This window comes from Somniosus microcephalus, chromosome 22 (genome assembly GCF_052327205.1).
Source record: "Somniosus microcephalus isolate GS21.2 chromosome 22, FLI_Smic_1.0, whole genome shotgun sequence".
In the NCBI taxonomy this organism is placed as follows: domain Eukaryota; kingdom Metazoa; phylum Chordata; class Chondrichthyes; order Squaliformes; family Somniosidae; genus Somniosus; species Somniosus microcephalus.
In genome coordinates, this window is record NC_141008.1 from 47,406,268 (window position 1) to 47,425,390 (window position 19,123).

The window sequence follows — 19,123 nt, forward strand, 5'->3', positions numbered from 1 at the left end:
TGGGCAGGGTTTCTGATCTGAGCTGTAAGCTGCAGAGCTACGATCAGCGGCTATCCTACAGGGAGGGAAGGGTGGAGAGCCGTCACCCATCAGTTCCTCCGGCACCCAGGAGAGCTCGTGAGTGCCTCCTGTTGGCCAACCTAAGAGTGGCCTTGGTGAAGGTCTCTCAGCCACAGGTGCCTGGGCCAGGGAGCTGAGAACAGGATGAAAGTTTAGTGGGCAACATAACGCCTAAGAAACACAGAGCACGTGGGGAATGGGTGGTGAAGTGGATTAAACACCATTATTTCTCACTGAGGGAGTGCTGCACTGTTGGAGGTGCTGTCTTTCAGATGAGACGTTAAACCAAGTCCCCGTTTACTCTCTCAGGTGGACGTAAACGATCCCACGGCACTATTTCTAAGAGCAGGGGAGTTCTCCCCGGTGTCCTGGCCATTATTTATCCCTCAACCAACATCTCTAAAAACACATTATCTGGTCATTATAACATTGCTGTTTGTGGGAGCTTGCTGTGCACAAATTGACTGCGGCATTTCCTACATTACAACAGTGACTGCAATTTAAATGTACTTCATTGGATGTGATATGCTCTGGGACGTTCTGAAGGTGGTGAAATGTGCTATAGAAATCTAACCCGTGCTGTACCTGCCCCGGGAGTGTTTGATGGGACAGGGAGTGTTTGATGGGACAGTGTAGAGGGAGCTTTACTCTGTATCTAATCCGTGCTGTACCTGCCCTGGGAGTGTTTGATGGGACAGTGTAGAGGGAGCTTTACTCTATCTAACCCGTGCTGTACCTGCCCCGGGAGTGTTTGATGGGACAGTGTAGAGGGAGCTTTACTCTGTATCTAATCCGTGCTGTACCTGCCCTGGGAGTGTTTGATGGGACAGTGTAGAGGGAGCTTTACTCTGTATCTAACCCGTGCTGTACCTGCCCTGGGAGTGTTTGATGGGACAGTGTAGAGGGAGTTTTACTCTGTATCTAATCCGTGCTGTGCCTGCCCCGGGAGTGTTTGATGGGACAGTGTAGAGGGAGCTTTACTCTGCATCTAATCCGTGCTGTGCCTGCCCTGGGAGTGTTTGATGGGACAGTGTAGAGGGAGCTTTACTCTGTATCTAACCTGTGCTGTACCTGCCCTGGGAGTGTTTGATGGGACAGTGTAGTGGGAGCTTTACTCTGTATCTAACCTGTGCTGTACCTGCCCTGGGAGTGTTGATGGGACAGTGTAGAGGGAGCTTTACTCTGTATCTAACCCGTGCTGTACCTGTCCTGGGAGTGTTTGATGGGAGTGTAGAGGGAGCTTTACTCTGCATCTAACCCGTGCTGTACCTGCCCTGGGAGTGTTTGATGGGACAGTGTAGAGGGAGCTTTACTCTGTATCTAACCCGTGCTGTACCCGCCCTGGGAGTGTTTGATGGGACAGTGTAGAGGGAGCTTTACTCTGTATCTAACCTATGCTGTACCCGTCCTGGGAGTGTTTGATGGGACAGTGTAGAGGGAGCTTTACTCTGTATCTAACCCGTGCTGTACCTGTCCTGGGAGTGTTTGACGGGACAGTGTAGAGGGAGCTGTACCTGCCCTGGGAGTGTTTGATGGGACAGTGTAGAGGGAGCTTTACTCTGTATCTAACCCATGCTGTACCCGTCCTGGGAGTGTTTGATGGGACAGTGTAGAGGGAGCTTTACTCTGTATCTAACCCGTGCTGTACCTGTCCTGGGAGTGTTTGACGGGACAGTGTAGAGGGAGCTGTACCTGCCCTGGGAGTGTTTGATAGGACAGTGTAGAGGGAGCTTTACTCTGTATCTAACCCGTGCTGTACCCGCCCTGGGAGTGTTTGATGGGACAGTGTAGAGGGAGCTTTACTCTGTATCTAACCCCAAGCTGTACCTGCCCTGGGAGTGTTTGATGGGACAGATGTGGATTCTAAATCTCTATCTTTTCCTTGCAGTTGATTGACATCCAGAACTTCTCCTCGAGTTGGAGCAATGGGATGGCGTTCTGTGCTCTCATCCATTCCTTCTTCCCGGAAGCCTTTGAGTACAACGAGCTGAGCCCCAGTAACCGCAAACAGAACTTTGAGCTGGCGTTCGGCATGGCGGAGTGAGTACTGTCGCTCCTTAAACAGAGCCTGCTCGTCACCAGGTTCCGTCACCCGGGGGGGTGGCTTTGGGGGGGGGGGGCGGCGGCCAGTCGGAATGACCAGACCGGCTGTCTGTTACTGAGAATCTCTGAATCTCTGCTCGATCATCCCAAAAGATCGCATGTCCCGCGATACTTGTGAATCTGCAACTGAGAGCACCTTCGCCACACAGGACTGCAGCAGTTCGAGAAGAACTCAAGGGCAACAAAGAACGGTGGGCAATAAATGCCAGCCTTGCCAGCTACGCCCACATCCCCCAGAATGAATATTGAAAATAGTACCAAACGTCTAGTGTTTTACTCCCTGGGGGCCCTTGCAATTCCATGGGGTGGCGGTAACTTTAGTTTCACAGGTCCCGGGTCTGTGTCGGGAGTTTGCTGATCTCTGGGATGGCAGGAATGACGTATGAGGAGAGATTGGGTCGATTGGGCTTGTACTCGCTGGATTTAGAAGAATGAGAGGGGATCTCATTGAAACATATAAAATTCTGACAGGACTGGACAGACTAGATGCAGGAAGGATGTTCCCGGTGGTCAGGGAGTCCAGAACCAGGGGTCACAGTCTAAGGATAAGGGGTAAGCCATTTAGGACAGAGATGAGGAGGAATTTCTTCACCCAGAGTGTGGTGAACCTGTGGAATTCTCTACCACAGAAGGCAGTTGAGGCCAATTCATTAAATATATTCAAGAAGGAGTTGGATATATTTCTTAAGGCTAAAGGGATCAAGGGATATGGGGAGAAAGCAGGGACCGGGTACTGAATTTGGATGATCAGCCATGATCTCATTGAATGGCGGAGCAGGCTCGAGGGGCCGAATGGCCTACTCCTGCTCCTATCTTCTATGTTTCAGCGGGTCACTGCTAGAATCATAGAATCCTGCAGCACAGACGGTGGCCATTCGGCCCATCGACTCTGTGCCAGCTCTTTCGAAGAGCTATCCAGTTAGTCCCACTAAGGCAAGCTACCAATAGGCCTCAGTGCCTTTGGCTCATGGAGGAGGGGAACGTGAGCCAGGGCCCCCCCCCTTCTCCTTGCTAAGTCTGCCAGCGTGAGGCCAGGCTAGTCCGCGATGCACCCTGCAGTCAAATAGCCTGTCAATGCTCATTGTCGAGGCCAACATCAAGTCCCAGCGTGTCACTGGTGCTTTCACACAGCCTAATATTCCATTAGGTGTACCTGCCCCGCCCCTAGCTCTGCCGCTGTGCGTCGCAAAGCAACATGTCCTACGTGGCCACATTTGGCGGGAAGGAAATGAACTGAGGGTGGTTCAGATGCTGTCTGGGCATTCTGAGCACGGATACGAGGTGATTTACAAGCCTGGAATCACATTGCTGCCGCGATGTGCGACAAATTTTATAAAAGAGTGAGGCGGTTGACTTTAACAAAGAGAGAGAGAGAGAGAGAGAGTGATCACCGACCCACAGAAACGTTAGTTAAAATACTTTTACGGTTTTTAACGACGAAATGCGAGCGCTCTTCACTCCCCGACTGTACGATGGTTGGGGCTGCGGCGCGATTGCTCACCAGTCGCAACGTTCAATCTCGTTTAACTGGTGCACGCTGGGTTACAACGTCACATCGTAAACTGCACGATTCAACCTTTATGGTTTGGACCCTGCCAATTGCTGCCTGCTTTTTAATTCTAACCAAAGCTGTTCGGTGCCTGCTCCTGTGGGAGGGGGAGATTTAACCCCTTGTCAGCCGTGGCTTAGTGGGAAGCACTCTCTCTCTCTCGTCTGAGTCAGAAGGTCGTGGGTTCGAGCCCCACTCCAGGGACTTAAGCCTCATAATCCAGGCCGACACTCCCAGTGCAGTACTGAGAGAGCGCCGCACTGTCGGAGGGGCAGTACCGAGAGAGCGCCGCACTGTCGGAGGGGCAGTACCGAGAGAGCGCCGCACTGTCGGAGGGGCAGTACCGAGAGAGCGCCGCACTGTCGGAGGGGCAGTACCGAGGGAGCGCCGCACTGTCGGAGGGGCAGTACCGAGGGAGCGCCGCACTGTCTGAGGGGCAGTACCGAGGGAGCGCCGCACCGTCGGTGGGGCAGTACCGAGAGAGCGCCGCACTGTCGGAGGGGCAGTACTGAGGGAGCGCCGCACTGTCGGAGGGGCATACTGAGGGAGTGCCGCACTGTTGGAGGGGCAGTACTGAGGGAGCGCCGCACTGTTGGAGGGACAGTACCGAGGGAGCGCCGCACTGTCGCGAGGGGCAGTACTGAGGGAGCGCCGCACTGCCGGAGGGGCTACTGAGGGAGCGCCGCACTGCCGGAGGGGCAGGACTGAGGGAGCGCCGCACTGCCGGAGGGGCTACTGAGGGAGCGCTGCACTGTCGGAGGGGCAGTACTGACGGAGCGCCGCACTGTCGGAGGGGCAGTACTGAGGGAGCGCTGCAGTGTCGGAGGTGCCGTCTTTCGGATGAGACGTTAAAATGGGGCCCCGTCTGCCCTCTCAGGTAGACGTAAAAGATCCCACAGCCACTATTTCGAAGAAGAGCAGTGGAGTTCTCCCTGGTGTCCTGGGCAATATTTATCCTTCAACCAAAATGAATAAAACAGATTATCTGGCCATTGCTGTTTGTGGGAGCTTGCTATGCGCAAATTGTCTGCCGTGTTTCCTACATTACAACAGTGGCCACACTTCGAAAGTACTTCATTGGCTGTAAAACACTGAGAATCCTGAGTTGGTGAAAGGCGCTGGAGAAATGCAAGTCTTTCTTTCTTCTTGGTGTTGCAGGAAGCTGGCACACTGCGAGAGGCTGATTGAAGTGGAGGACATGATGGTGATGGGGAACAAGCCCGACCCCATGTGTGTCTTCACCTACGTCCAGTCACTCTACAACCACCTGCGGCGTTTCGAGTGAAAACCGCCCCCCCAGACTGCCGAGCCCGAGGTGGGGGAGGACGAACGGCACAGCTCCCCCCCACCCGGCCAAGCAGAGACCAACGGCAGCCTTGCGGGGGCGGCTGAACCCCGGCAGCGTCTCCCGCCGATCGTGGAGTGGAGACACCCTCAGAGAATGTAAACCGCACAGCGTTCAGTGCTCACGGCCGAAGACTAATAACGGGCACCTGCGCAGATGTAGCTGCTCATTAATGATTGCAATAAAGAGAGATTTGATTTGTACCGTTAGGGAGGGTCTTTCTTCAGAGCCCAGAGCTTCATATGGAACCCAGACTCAACATCGCAATCTGCTATGGTTGCTGCGATTAGGTGTCAGTTGTGGCTCAGTGGGTAGCACTCTTGCCTCCGAGTCAGAAGGTTGTGGGTTCAAATCTCACTCGAGACTTGAGCACATAATCCAGGCTGACACTCCCAGTGCAGTACTGAGGGAGCGCCGGAGGGGCAGTACTGAGGGAGCGCCGCACTGTCGGAGGGGTGGTACTGAGGGAGCGCCGCACTGTTGGAGGGGCAGTACTGAGGGAGCGCCGCACTGTCGGGGGGCAGTACTGAGGGAGCGCCGCACTGTCGGAGGGGCGGGTACTGAGGGAGCGCCGCACTGGCGGAGGGGCGGTACTGAGGGAGCGCCGCACTGGCGGAGGGGCGGGTACTGAGGGAGCGCCGCACTGTTGGAGGGGGCAGTACTGAGGGAATGCTGCACTGTCGGAGGGGCGGTACTGAGGGAGCGCTGCACTGTCGGAGGGGCAGTACTGAGGGAGCGCCGCACTGTCGGAGGGGCAGTACTGAGGGAGCGCTGCACTGTCGGAGGGGCAGTACTGAGGGAGCGCTGCACTGTCGGAGGGGCAGTACTGAGGGAGCGCTGCACTGTCGGAGGGGCGGTACTGAGGGAGCGCTGCACTGTCGGAGGGGCGGTACTGAGGGAGCGCTGCACTGTCGGAGGGGCGGTACTGAGGGAGCGCTGCACTGTCGGAGGGGCAGTACTGAGGGAGCGCTGCACTGTCGAAGGTGCCGTCTTTCAGATGAGACATTAAAACGAGACCCTGTCTGCGCTCTCAGGTGGGCATAAAAGATCCCACGGCACTGTTGGAAGAAGAGCAGGGGAGTTCTCCCCCGGTGTCCTGGCCAATATATATCCCTCAATCAACATCACTAAAAGACAGATTATCTGGTCAGCATCTCATTGCTGTTTGTGGGAGCTTGCTGTGCACAAATTGGCTGCCGCGTTTCCTAATTCAAAAGTACTTCATTGGCTGTAAAGCGCTTTGAGACGTTCTGAGGTCGTGAGAGACGTTATAGAAATGCAAGTCTTTCTTTTCATTGTGCACTGGTGCTAGATCACACATCACCAGATCTAGTTGAGGCAAATAGCACAGATGCATTTAAGGGGAAGCTGGATAAACACGAGGGAGAAAGGAATAGAAGGACGTGCCGATGGGGTGAGATGAAGAGGGGTGGGAGGAGGCTCGTGTGGAGCATAAACACCGGCAGGGACTGGCTGGGCCGAATGGCCTGTTTCTGTGCTGTAATTCTATGTAACTTGCGTGGTGGGAACTGAACTCACGACCTCTGTGTGATGTAGTGCTGGCGGTCTGTACAGTCCTTTTAACCAATCGGATTGTGGAATCAGAGACCGCTGCCCCTTCAACCAATGGCCTCACCAATTCTAATAGGTTAGGGAGGACCAGGGGTCACAATTTGTACAAGGTCAGATCTAGGTTAGATGTCAGGAGGTGGTTCTTTTCCCAGAGAATAGTGGACCTCTCGTCTCGTGGGGTTGGTGCTGATTCACTGAATTCCTTTAAGCGAGAGCTGGACCGGTTTCTGGCCGGGGCGGAGATCACCTCTTACAGAAGGTGGGCACTGCGGGGAATTCAGGGCCAGAGTGAGCTCCTGGACTAGTTTTCGATCATCTAGATGGGTCAGAGAGCAATTTCACAGATTATTTCCGCCCCCCCCCCCCCCCCCCCAAATTGGCCTGGGTCTTTTATCTGTTTTTTTTGCCTCTCCCAGGAGATCCCATGGTTTGGGGTGGGGTGGGGAGTGTATATTGTGATACACACGGTATTGCGATTGTGTGGGGAAGGCTGGAGGGACCAGAGGGTCAGTCAGTGTTCGCGTGTTGGTCTCAGTCGGCACTGGCAGGTCAGCTGTGGGCGTGTGCGGCGTTTTGAGAAAGAGCACCAAGCGTCAGTGAGATTGAGAGTTTGTACCTCACACATTCCCATTTCAGCCAGCGTCTCTTGCCCTCACTGTGAGCAATCTACCACGGTTACATCAAATGAAGGAAAGAACGCATAGAACGCCTTTCACAGCCAAAGAAGTACTTTTTTGGGGGGGGAGTGTAGTCACTGCTGTAATGTAGGAAATGCGGCAGCCAATTTGCGCACAGCAAGCTCCCACAAACAGCAATGAGATAATGACCAGATCATCTGTTTATGATGATTTTGGTTGAGGGATAAATATTGGCCTCAGGGCACCTTTGCCCCTGAACCTGACCTAGTAAGCTGCTAATTCTGATGCTGCAGAACTCCCCTGCTCTTGTTCCAATAGTGGCCGTGGGATCTTTTCCGCCCACCCGAGAGGGCAGATGGGGTCTCGGTTTAACGTCTCATCCAAAAAACGGCCCCTCTGACAGTGCAGCACTCCCTCGGCACTTCATTGGGAGTGTCGGACTGAATTATGGGCTCGAGTCTGTGGGGCGGGGCTTGAACCCACAACCTTCTGGCTCAGAAGCTAGAGCGAGAGAGAGAGACAGAGCGAGCGAGCGAGCGACAGAGCGAGCGAGCGAGCGAGCGAGAGACAGAGCGAGAGAGAGACAGAGCGAGAGAGAGACAGAGCGAGAGAGAGACAGAGCGAGCGAGCGCGAGAGAGAGAGAGCGAGAGAGAGCGAGAGAGAGAGCGAGAGAGAGAGCGAGCGAGAGAGCGAGCGAGAGAGCGAGCGAGAGAGCGAGAGAGAGCGCGATAGAGAGAGCGCGAGAGAGAGAGCGCGAGAGAGAGAGCGCGAGAGAGAGAGCGCGAGAGAGCGCGAGAGAGAGAGCGCGAGAGAGAGAGCGCGAGAGAGCGCGAGAGAGCGAGCGCGAGAGAGAGAGAGCGCGAGAGAGAGCGCGAGAGAGAGAGCGCGAGAGAGAGCGCGAGAGAGAGAGCGCGAGAGAGAGAGAGCGCGAGAGAGCGCGAGAGAGAGACAGAGCGAGAGAGAGACAGAGCGAGAGAGAGACAGAGCGAGAGAGAGACAGAGCGAGAGAGAGACAGAGCGACAGAGCGAGAGAGAGCGAGAGAGACAGAGCGAGAGAGACAGAGCGAGCGAGAGAGAGACAGAGCGAGCGAGCGAGAGACAGAGCGAGCGAGCGAGAGACAGAGCGAGCGAGCGACAGAGCGAGCGAGAGACAGAGCGAGCGAGAGACAGAGCGAGCGAGCGAGAGACAGAGCGAGCGAGAGACAGAGCGAGCGAGAGACCGAGCGAGCGAGCGACAGAGCGAGCGAGAGACAGAGCGAGCGACAGAGCGAGCGAGACAGGGCGAGCGAGAGACAGAGCGAGCGAGAGACAGAGCGAGAGACAGAGCGAGCGAGCGAGCGAGCGAGCGAGCGACAGAGCGAGCGAGACAGGGCGAGCGAGAGACAGAGCGAGCGAGCGACAGAGCGAGCGAGCGACAGAGCGAGCGAGCGAGACAGAGCGAGCGAGCGAGAGACAGAGCGAGCGAGAGACAGAGCGAGCGAGAGACAGAGCGAGCGAGAGACAGAGCGAGCGAGAGACAGAGCGAGCGAGAGACAGAGCGAGCGAGAGACAGAGCGAGCGAGAGACAGAGCGAGCGAGAGACAGAGCGAGCGAGAGACAGAGCGAGCGAGAGACAGAGCGAGCGAGAGACAGAGCGAGCGAGAGACAGAGCGAGCGAGAGACAGAGCGAGCGAGAGACAGAGCGAGCGAGAGACAGAGCGAGCGAGAGACAGAGCGAGCGAGAGACAGAGCGAGCGACAGAGCGAGCGAGACAGAGCGAGCGAGACAGAGCGAGCGAGACAGAGCGAGCGAGACAGGGCGAGCGAGAGACAGAGCGAGCGAGAGACAGAGCGAGCGACAGAGCGAGCGAGAGACAGAGCGAGAGAGCGAGCGAGCGAGCGAGCGAGCGACAGAGCGAGCGAGAGACAGAGCGAGCGAGAGACAGAGCGAGCGAGAGACAGAGCGAGCGAGAGACAGAGCGAGCGAGAGAGCGAGAGCGAGCGAGCGAGAGCGAGACAGAGCGAGCGAGAGACAGAGCGAGCGAGCGAGAGACAGAGCGAGCGAGCGAGCGAGACAGGGCGAGCGAGCGAGGCAGAGCGGGCGAGCGAGCGAGGCAGAGCGGGCGAGGCAGAGCGGGCGAGCGAGCGAGACAGAGCGGGCGAGCGAGACAGAGCGGGCGAGCGAGACAGAGCGGGCGAGCGACAGAGCGGGCGAGCGAGAGAGACAGAGCGGGCGAGCGAGAGAGACAGAGCGGGCGAGCGAGAGAGACAGAGCGGGCGAGCGAGAGAGACAGAGCGGGCGAGCGAGAGAGACAGAGCGGGCGAGCGAGAGAGACAGAGCGGGCGAGCGAGAGAGACAGAGCGGGCGAGCGAGAGAGACAGAGCGGGCGAGCGAGAGAGACAGAGCGGGCGAGCGAGAGAGACAGAGCGGGCGAGCGAGAGAGACAGAGCGGGCGAGCGAGAGAGACAGAGCGGGCGAGCGAGAGAGACAGAGCGGGCGAGCGAGAGAGACAGAGCGGGCGAGCGAGAGAGACAGAGCGGGCGAGCGAGAGAGACAGAGCGGGCGAGCGAGAGAGACAGAGCGGGCGAGCGAGAGAGACAGAGCGGGCGAGCGAGAGAGACAGAGCGGGCGAGCGAGAGAGACAGAGCGGGCGAGCGAGAGAGACAGAGCGGGCGAGCGAGAGAGACAGAGCGGGCGAGCGAGAGAGACAGAGCGGGCGAGCGAGAGAGACAGAGCGGTGCGAGCGAGAGACAGAGCGGGGGAGAGACAGAGCGGGGGAGAGACAGAGCGGGGGAGAGACAGAGCGGGGGAGAGACAGAGCGGGGGAGAGACAGAGCGGGGGAGCGACAGAGCGGGGGAGCGAGAGAGCGACAGAGCGGGAGAGAGACAGAGCGGGAGAGAGACAGAGCGAGAGACAGAGAGAGAGAGACAGAGAGAGAGAGAGAGGGAGAGAGAGGAAGAGAGAGAGAGAGAGAGTGAGAGAGCGCGAGAGAGAGACAGAGAGGGAGAGAGACAGAGGGGGAGAGAGACAGAGAGAGGGAGAGAGGGAGACAGAGAGCGAGACAGAGAGAGAGTGAGACAGAGAGAGAGAGAGAGAGAGCGAGAGAGAGCGAGAGACAGAGAGAGAGAGAGAGAGAGAGACAGAGAGAGAGGGAGAGAGCGAGACAGAGAGACAGAGAGAGTGAGAGAGAGTGAGAGACAGAGAGAGACAGAGAGAGAGAGACAGAGACAGAGAGAGACAGAGAGACAAAGAGAGAGAGACAGAGTGAGAGAGAGACAGAGTGAGAGACAGTGTGAGAGTGAGAGAGACAGTGTGAGAGTGAGAGAGACAGTGTGAGAGTGAGAGAGACAGTGTGAGAGTGAGACAGTGTGAGAGTGAGAGAGACAGTGTGAGAGTGAGAGTGAGAGAGAGACAGAGTGAGAGACAGAGTGCTGTCCACTGAGCCCCGGCCGACACTACAAGTTCTAGTAGGTAAGCATGCAGGTGGTTAAGAAGGCAAATGGTATGTTGGCCTTTGTAGCGAGAGGGTTTGAGTACAGGAACAAGGATGTCTTGCTGCAGTTGTACAGGGCCTTGGTGAGACCACACCTTGAGTATTGTGTGCAGTTTTGGTCGCCTTATCTGAGGAAGGATGTTCTTGCCATGGAAGGAGTTCAGCAAAGATTCACCAGGCTGATACCTGGGATGGCAGGCGTATGAGGAGAGATTGGGACGATTGGGCTTGTACTCGCTGGAGTTTAGAAGAATGAGAAGGGATCTCATTGAAACTTATAAAATTCTGACAGGACTGGACAGACTAGATGCAGGAAGGATGTTCCCGATGGTCGGGGAGTCCAGAACCAGGGGTCACAGTCTAAGGATAAGGGGTAGGCCATTTAGGACAGAAATGAGGTGGTGAACCTGTGGAATTCTCTACCACAGGAGGCAGTAGAGGCCAATTCATTAAATATATTCAAGAAGGAGTTGGATATATTTCTTAAGGCTAAAGGGATCAAGGGGTATGGGGAGAAAGCAGGGACCGGGTACTGAATTTGGATGATCAGCCATGATCGCATTGAATGACGGAGCAGGCTCGAGGGGCTGAATGGCCTACTCCTGCTTCTATCTTCTATGTTTCTATGTAGTAATTCTGGTGCTATGGAAGATATGCTCCCTGCGTCCCCTCTCTCTCTCTCTCTGATGTGTTGGAGTCCCTCTGCATGCGGGTCTCAGGAACCGATGCTCAGCCTCGCTATCTCGGAGCCGAGAGACTGTCAGCGGAAGTTATTGATCAGGATTGACACAGGATGTCATGTTAGAGGGAGACAGACTCAGAGAGCTTCCAGTGCTCGGTGTGTCACATTGTAAAATCAGTGCTTGGAGCAGGTATTTGCTGCAATCCATTGAGCTCGGGGGGCGGGCGAGCAACCAGAATGGCACAACTATCTGAAAACTAGTACCGTCTGGGTCCCTGTTGTCCAATAGGAATCGCTGACCAGCCTCAGGTGTTGCTACGGTGACACAGTGTTAGCCACATGCATTAATTTTAGTAGAAAACACTTCACTCACAAAACAGGTAAATGTACCTCACACGGGGATATTTACTGAATAGACATCTCCCTCCGTTCAGTGACCAAGGAAGTAAAGCAGTCACAACGATGAAAGCACACTCGCCTCTTCCTCGCCATTTCACCAACAAACGCACAGAAAGGTTAAAGACCAACAATGGTCTAAACGTCTCAACAGGCTGCGTCGGCTGTGGGGTGACCCGATCGAGGTATTTAAGATTATGAAGGGGTTTGAGAGGGTGGACGTAGAGAGAATGTTTCCACTTGTGGGAGACCAGAATTGGGAGCCATCAATATAAGACAGTCACTAATAAATCCAATAGGGAATTCAGGAGAAACTTCTTTACCCAGAGAGTGGTTGAGGCAAATAGCATAGATGCATTTAAGGGGAAGCTTGATAAACACATGAGGCAGAAAGGAATAGAAGGATATGCTGATAGGGGGGAGGTGAAGAGGAGTGGGAGGAGGCTCGTGTGGAGCATAAACACCTGTTGGGCCGAATGGCCTGTTTCTGGGCTGTAAATTCTCTGTTTTGATCATTGTGGCTGCTGTACTCCCTTGGGTCACTGAATGGTGGGAGATGCTTGTTCAGTGAATATCTGCGTGTGAACTACACGCACCTGTATTGTGAGTGAGGCCTTTTCCACTAAAATTATTACATGTGGCTAAACCGTTGTTGCCATAGCAACAACTGTGGCTCGTGAGTGATTTCAATTGGACAAACCCTGCTGCAAGAGTGTCACTGCCTCATGTGGTGCTATTCTGACAATACTGGGTATCCCTCGCAACCGACAGGAGCTTGTAAACAGTGCAGCTGATACAATCTATAGAGTAGTCAGCAGTTGGGCTATTCAAGGGAGTGTTTACGATGCAGGAATTCCGACTCCTGCCACCTTCATATTACCCGACACTCAGCACGAAGAAGCAGCGGAATCAGAAGGGCGAGCAAAACACTGCGTTCAAACTAGCCCGTGGCTCCCCCCTGGGGCTCACTCAGGCAAGCACCGTGCCTCCTGAGCCAGGGACTGTTCGGGTATCATCCCTGCACTGTGCCTGCTTAGCTGACGTGTGTCAGCCGTGGCTCTGTGGGTAGCACTCGTTCTCTCTCTCGCCTCGGAGTCAGAAAGTTGTGGGTTTAAGTCTCACTCCAGAGACTGGAGCACAAAAAAACCTAGGCTGAAAGTCCAGTGCAGTACTGAGGGAGCGCCGCACTGTCGGAGGGGCAGTACTGAGGGAGCGCCGCACTGTCGGAGGGGCAGTACTGAGGGAGCGCCGCACTGTCGGAGGGGCAGTACTGAGGGAGCGCCGCACTGTCGGAGGGGCAGTACTGAGGGAGCGCCGCACTGTCGGAGGGGCAGTACTGAGGGAGCGCCGCACTGTCGGAGGGGCAGTACTGAGGGAGCGCCGCAGTACTGAGAGAGCACTGCACTGTCGGAGGGGTAGTACTGAGAGAGCACTGCACTGTCGGAGGGGTAGTACTGAGGGCGTGCTGCACTGTCGGAGGGACAGTACTGGGGGAGCGCCGCACTGTCGGAGGGGCATTGCTGAAGGAACGCTGCACTGTCGGAGGGGCAGTACTGAGAGAGCGCCGCACTGTCGGAGGGGCGGTACTGAGGGAGCGCCGCACTGTCGGAGGGGCAGTACTGAGGGAGCGCTGCACTGTCGGAGGGGCAGTACTGAGGGAGCGCTGCACTGTCGGAGGTGCCGTCTTTTGGATGAGATGTTAAACCTCTCAGGTGGACGTAAAAGATCCCATAGTGCTATTTCGAAGAAGAGCAGGGGAGTTCTCTCTGGTATCCTGGCCAATATTTATCCAACAATCAACATCACTAAAAACAGATTATCTGGTCATCATCATGTTGCTGTTTGAGGGATCTTGCTGTGCGCAAATTGGCTGCCACGTTTCCTACATTACAACAGTGACCACTTCAAAAGTACTTCATTGGCTGTAAAGCACTTTGGGACATCTGGTGGTCGTGTAAGGTGCTATAGAAATGCAAGTCTTTCTTTTTTCTTTTGATTTCCAGCAGGGGGCAGTGTCATGGGAGCTGCAATCAGCAGCCATACACGAGGGAGGAAAGAAAAATAACCAGCCAGGCGGGGTTCCTGCTCACGATCGTTCGCCACTAATCGCGGCGCATGTGCAGACGTTAGAATAAGGCTCAACTGTGATGCCCCTCAAGGTTGAATTGCCTTTTGCCACTCACTGGGTTCACACATTAGAAAACTTGTGCGTTCAGACACTCCTGGTCATTATGACTCATACCCAGGAGGTACATCTACCCAGTCTCAGGTTTGGCTCTGAGTCAGGTCGTGGGCTCAAGCCCCACTCCAGACACTGGAGCACAAAATCTAGGCTGACCCTCCAGTGCAATCCTGAGGCCCCGTCCACTCGCTCCAAGTCAGGATGGTGTGTGACTTGGAGGTGGTGGTGTTCCCATGTGCCTGGGGGTCACCATCGACCATAAACTTAACTGGACCAGCCACATAAATACTGTGGCAACAAGAGCAGGTCAGAGGCTAGGTATTCTGCAGTGAGTGTCTCACCTCCTGACTCCCCAAAGCCTTTCCACCATCCACAAGGCACAAGTAAGCAGTGTGATGGAATACTCTCCACTTGCCTGGATGAGTGCAGCTCCAACTACACTCAAGATGCTCAACACCATCCAGGACAAAGCAGCCCGCTTGATTGGCACCCCATCCACCACCTTAAACATTCACTCCCTCTACCACCGGCGCACCGTGGCTGCAGTGTGTACCATCTACAAGATGCACTGCAGCAATTCGCCAAGGCTCCTTCGGCAGCACCTCCCAAACCTGCGACCTCTTCCACCTAGAAGGACAAGGGCAGCAGGCGCATGGGAACACCACCACCTCCAAGTTCTCCTCCAAGTCACACACCATCCTGACTTGGAAATATATCGCCGTTCCTTCATTGTCGCTGGGTCAAAATCCTGGAACTCCCTCCCTAACAGCACTGTGGGAGTAACTTCACTGGGGCGGCTCACCCCCACCTTCTCAAGAGCAATTAGGGATGGGCAATAAATGCTGGCCTTGTCAGCGACGCCCACATCCCGTGAACAAACAAAAAAAATACAGCACAGAAACTAGTCTGTGCTGGTGTTTATACTCCACATGAGCCTCCTCCCATTCTATCTGCCTCATCTCAGCCTTTCAGCATATCTTTCTATTCCCTTTTCTCTCATGTACTCGTCTAGTTTCCTTTTGAAAACATCTACGTTATTTGCCTCAATCACTTCCTGTGGTAGCGAGTTCCACATTCTAACCACTCTCTGAGTAAAGACATTTCTCCTTATTTCCTTACTGGATTTATTAGTGACCATCTTGTATTTATGGCCCCTAGTTTTCGACTCCCCCCCCCCCCCCCCCGCCACAAGGGGACCTTGCTGTGTGAAACTTGACTGCTGTGTCTGCCTGTCTAGAACTTTATAAATCACTGATTAGGCCTCAGCTGGCGTATTGTGGACAATTCTGGGCCCCACGCCTCCGGAAAGGCCTTGGAAAGGGTACAGAGGGGGTTTACCAGGATGTTACCAGGGATGAGGGACTTCAGTTATGAGGAGAGGCTGGAGAGGTTCGGACTGTTCTCCTTGGAACAGAGAAGGTTAAGAGGTGACCTAATCGAGGCTTTGAAGACCTTGAGAGGTTTTGATAGAGTAGAGAGAGAAAATCTATTCCCTCTGGCGAGTGGGTCAATAACCAGAGGTCACAGATTCAAAATCATTGGCAAAAGATCTCGAGGGGAGATCAGGAGATATTTTTTTCACTCGGAGAGTTGTCTGGAACCCTCGACCTGAACAGGTGTTGAAAGCTGATCCCATCAATAATTCTAAAAGGGAGTTGAACAGGTTCCTGAGGATGAGGAACTGACAGGGTTACAGACACAAAGCGGGGATGTGGGACTGAGCGCGACTGCACTTTCAAAGAGCCAGCAAGGTACGATGGGCCGAGTGGCCTCCTCCTGCGCTGTAAGTTTCTCTGATTCGATGCAGTGCAGCTTCCAAAGTAATTCACGTGCTTAGAAATGCAAGTTCGTTCTTTCAATGGCATGTCAGAGCAGCAGCCAGGACAGGAACTGGCCGCCTACTGACCCTGTGAAACTGTACGGCGTCAACGTCGTCAAGAGAGGAAGGGGAGAAGATTGGAGCCGCGGAGTTTGGGGGTCAACGCACCTGCTGAATCACTCCGGGTGGGGGGCCAGAATAGCAGTTTAGACATAGGGGCTGCCCTGGAGTCTCCAGGAATTGAAGGTTAATCGCCAGGACACGGCTGGGAGCAACACCCGGGAGAGAAATCATTGGGGAATTTTAAAAAGCATGTTTTATTTTTAATTTCCTTTGAACAGTTTTATTTATTAGCTGATAAAAAATATTGCAGATGGAGGGGCGAGAGGATAAAGCATGTTTGAATGGGCGGGGCAGTTGGAGGTCAGAAGTCATGCAATGAGAATCTCCAGGAATACATCGAGTTGGCAACCCCAGTAAGACAGCAAGGTTTTGTCCCTTCAAATACTGAGTCACAGAATCATAACGGCACAGGAGGCCATTCGGCCTATCGAGTCCATGCCGGCTCTCTGTAGAGCAATCCAGTCAGTCCCATTCCCCCGCTCTATCCCCGTAGCCCTGCAAGTTTATTTCCCTCAAGTGCCTATCCAGTCACCCCTTGAAAACATTGAGTGTCTCCGCTTCCACCACTTCCGTCGGCAGCGAGTTCCAGGTCCTCACCACTCGCTGCATAAAAAAGTTTTTCCTCACGTCCCCCCTGTATCTCTTGCCCAAAACCTTAAATCGGTGTCCCCTAGTCCTTGTATCAACTATTGGGAACAGCCTTTCCCCGTCTAGCCTATCCAAACCCGTCATAATCTTATACACCTCGATCAAATCACCCCTCAACCTCCTTTGCTCTAATGGAAACAAATCCAGCTTCTCCAACCTGTCCTTGTAGCTAAGATCCCCCATCCCCAGAACCATTCTGGTAAATCTCCTCTGCACCCTCTCAAGGGCCTTCACATCCTTCCTAAAGTGTGGTGACCAGAACTGGACACAATACTCCAGTTGTGGTGTAACCAGCGCTTTATAAAGGTTCAGCATAACTTCTCTACTTTTGTACTCAATACCTCTATTTATGAAGCCCAAGATCCCATATGCTTTGCTAACCACTCTCTCAATATGTCCCGCCACCTTCAGGGACCTATGCACATTAACTCCCAGGTCCCTCTGTCCCTGCACACTCTTTAAAACTGTGCCATTAAGTGTATATTGCCTCTCCCTGTTCCTTCTCCCAAAATGCATCACCTCACATTTCTCTCTATTAAATTCCATCTGCCACTTGTCTGCCCACTCTACTGGCCTTTCTATGGATCACTGTTTGCCACACCCCCAAGTTTGGTGCTATCGGCAAATTTAGAAAATTCTACTCAGTATTCAAATATCCAGGTCATTTATATATATATATCAAAAAAAGCAGTGGCCCCAGCACTGACCCTTGGGGAACACCACTGTCTACCATCCTCCAGTCTGAAAAACAGCCATTTACAACTTGCTGTTTTCTGTCTTTAAGCCAATTACATACCCAAGCTGCCACTGACCCACCTATTCCATGAGCCTCAATTTTGTTAACCCGCCTTCTACAGGAAAAGTTCTGATATCCGGCACCGACGTGTTGCCGATATATCAAAACTGCCGGACATGCAAAGTTAACGTTGAAGCATACGGAGATGAAAATCTCCATATTTGACAACAAACACTGTTGCTCAGCAACAGCTTGTAAACACTCGGCCCGTACCTTGGAAGCGTCTCTGAAGCTGTTGCTAAGCTACAAAGACGCTTTCCAGAGCCTGCCTGTTGCTAGAAGAAAAAAAACCCAACCAAAACGGCTGCTGATTTCTGCCGTGAGAGCGAGGTTTCCGGCCATACAACCTCTGGATAAACCAAAGTTTCCTGTATGTGGTACTTTGTCAAACGCCTTCCTAAAATCCATGTAGACAACATCCATTGCATTTCCTTCATCAAAAAATTCAATTAGTCAAACACGATCTGCCTTTTACAAATCCGTGTTGGCTCTCCTTAATTAGCTTAAACCTCTCTAAGTGCCCGTTAATTTTTTCCTTGATTATTGTTTCTAAAACTTTACCCACCACTGATGTTAAACTGACCGGCCTGTCGTTACTAATATGGTAGTACTTCTGCCTCTAGTACTGCTTTCTTCTCTAGTACTATCCAACACACTCACTCTTTTATGCACTTTATTCCTCTTTTCTACTCATTTTTAGTATTCAGTTACTGAGATAAAGGAATAACTGTTTCTCACACAGCTGCACACAAGGCAGGAGGAAGTATTGAACACAACAGCGTAATTGGATCGGTGTTTGTAAGAACTTAGCAACATGAAAAGGCCATTGTGTCCAACAGACCAGCCCTATCTTCTCCCTCTGGAGAGCTACCCAATGATACTGTCCAACCTGGTAACTTATTCAACACAACGCTGACTCAATAGGTTCCATCTCTGGTTTCATTTTTTATCACCAACTTCCTCATTTTTAACCTCGTTGGCGAGCCAGTATTTAATGTCCGTCCGTTAGTGGTCTTCGAATCATAGAACACAGGAGGCCATTCGGCCCATCATGCCTGTGCCAGCTCTTTGAAAGAGCTCTCCCATTAGTCCCACTCACCCGCTCTTTCCCCATAGCCCTGCAAATCTTGAGCAAGTCGACCACATTGAACTGGAGTTCAGTGTAATCCGGATCGGGTAAGGACGGCAGGTTCACTTCCCTGCAGGATATTAGTGAACTGGCATTTTTTTTTTTTTTAAATGACAATCCGGCAGCTATGGTGTTCACTATTTTAAATCTGGGACCAGCCCACAAGTTACTTGCCACGAGGAATTTCTGGGTTGCTAGTCCAGGACCATAATCACCACCGTCGGCCATGGCTCAGTGTGTAGCACCCTTGCCTCGGAGTCAGAATGTTGTGGGTTCAAGCCCCACTCCAGAGACTTGAGCACAGAATCCAGGCTGACGCTCCCAGTGCAGTCCTGATGGAGCGCCGCACGGTCGGAGGGGCGGTACCGAGGGAGGGCCGGAGGGGCGGTACCGAGGGAGGGCCGGAGGGGCGGTACCGAGGGAGGGCCGGTACCGAGGGAGCGCCGGAGGGGCGGTACCGAGGGAGCGCCGGTACCGAGGGAGCGCCGGAGGGGCGGTACCGAGGGAGCGCCGGAGGGGCGGTACCGAGGGAGCGCCGCACGGTCGGTACCGAGGGAGCGCCGCACTGTCGGAGGGGCGGTGCCGAGGGAGCGCCGCACTGTCGGAG

At 53.9% G+C, this 19,123-nt stretch overlaps 2 protein-coding genes across 2 annotated transcripts in view; both read left to right on the plus strand.

Moving 5' to 3' along the window:
- The window catches only part of smtnl2 (smoothelin like 2), a 49,625-nt gene extending 44,365 nt beyond the window's left edge, over positions 1–5,260 (plus strand). The window contains exons 7-8 of the mRNA XM_085964625.1: positions 1,949–2,100; positions 4,871–5,260. Of these exons, the coding sequence (XP_085820751.1) occupies positions 1,949–2,100; positions 4,871–4,997 (279 nt within the window). The 3' untranslated portion in view covers positions 4,998–5,260. The remainder of the gene's footprint in view (positions 1–1,948; positions 2,101–4,870) is intronic.
- The window catches only part of tekt1 (tektin 1), a 64,125-nt gene continuing 47,011 nt past the window's right edge, over positions 2,010–19,123 (plus strand). Inside the window, exon 1 of the mRNA XM_085964628.1 lies at positions 2,010–2,100. The gene's annotated coding sequence lies outside the window, so the exon portion shown is untranslated. The remainder of the gene's footprint in view (positions 2,101–19,123) is intronic.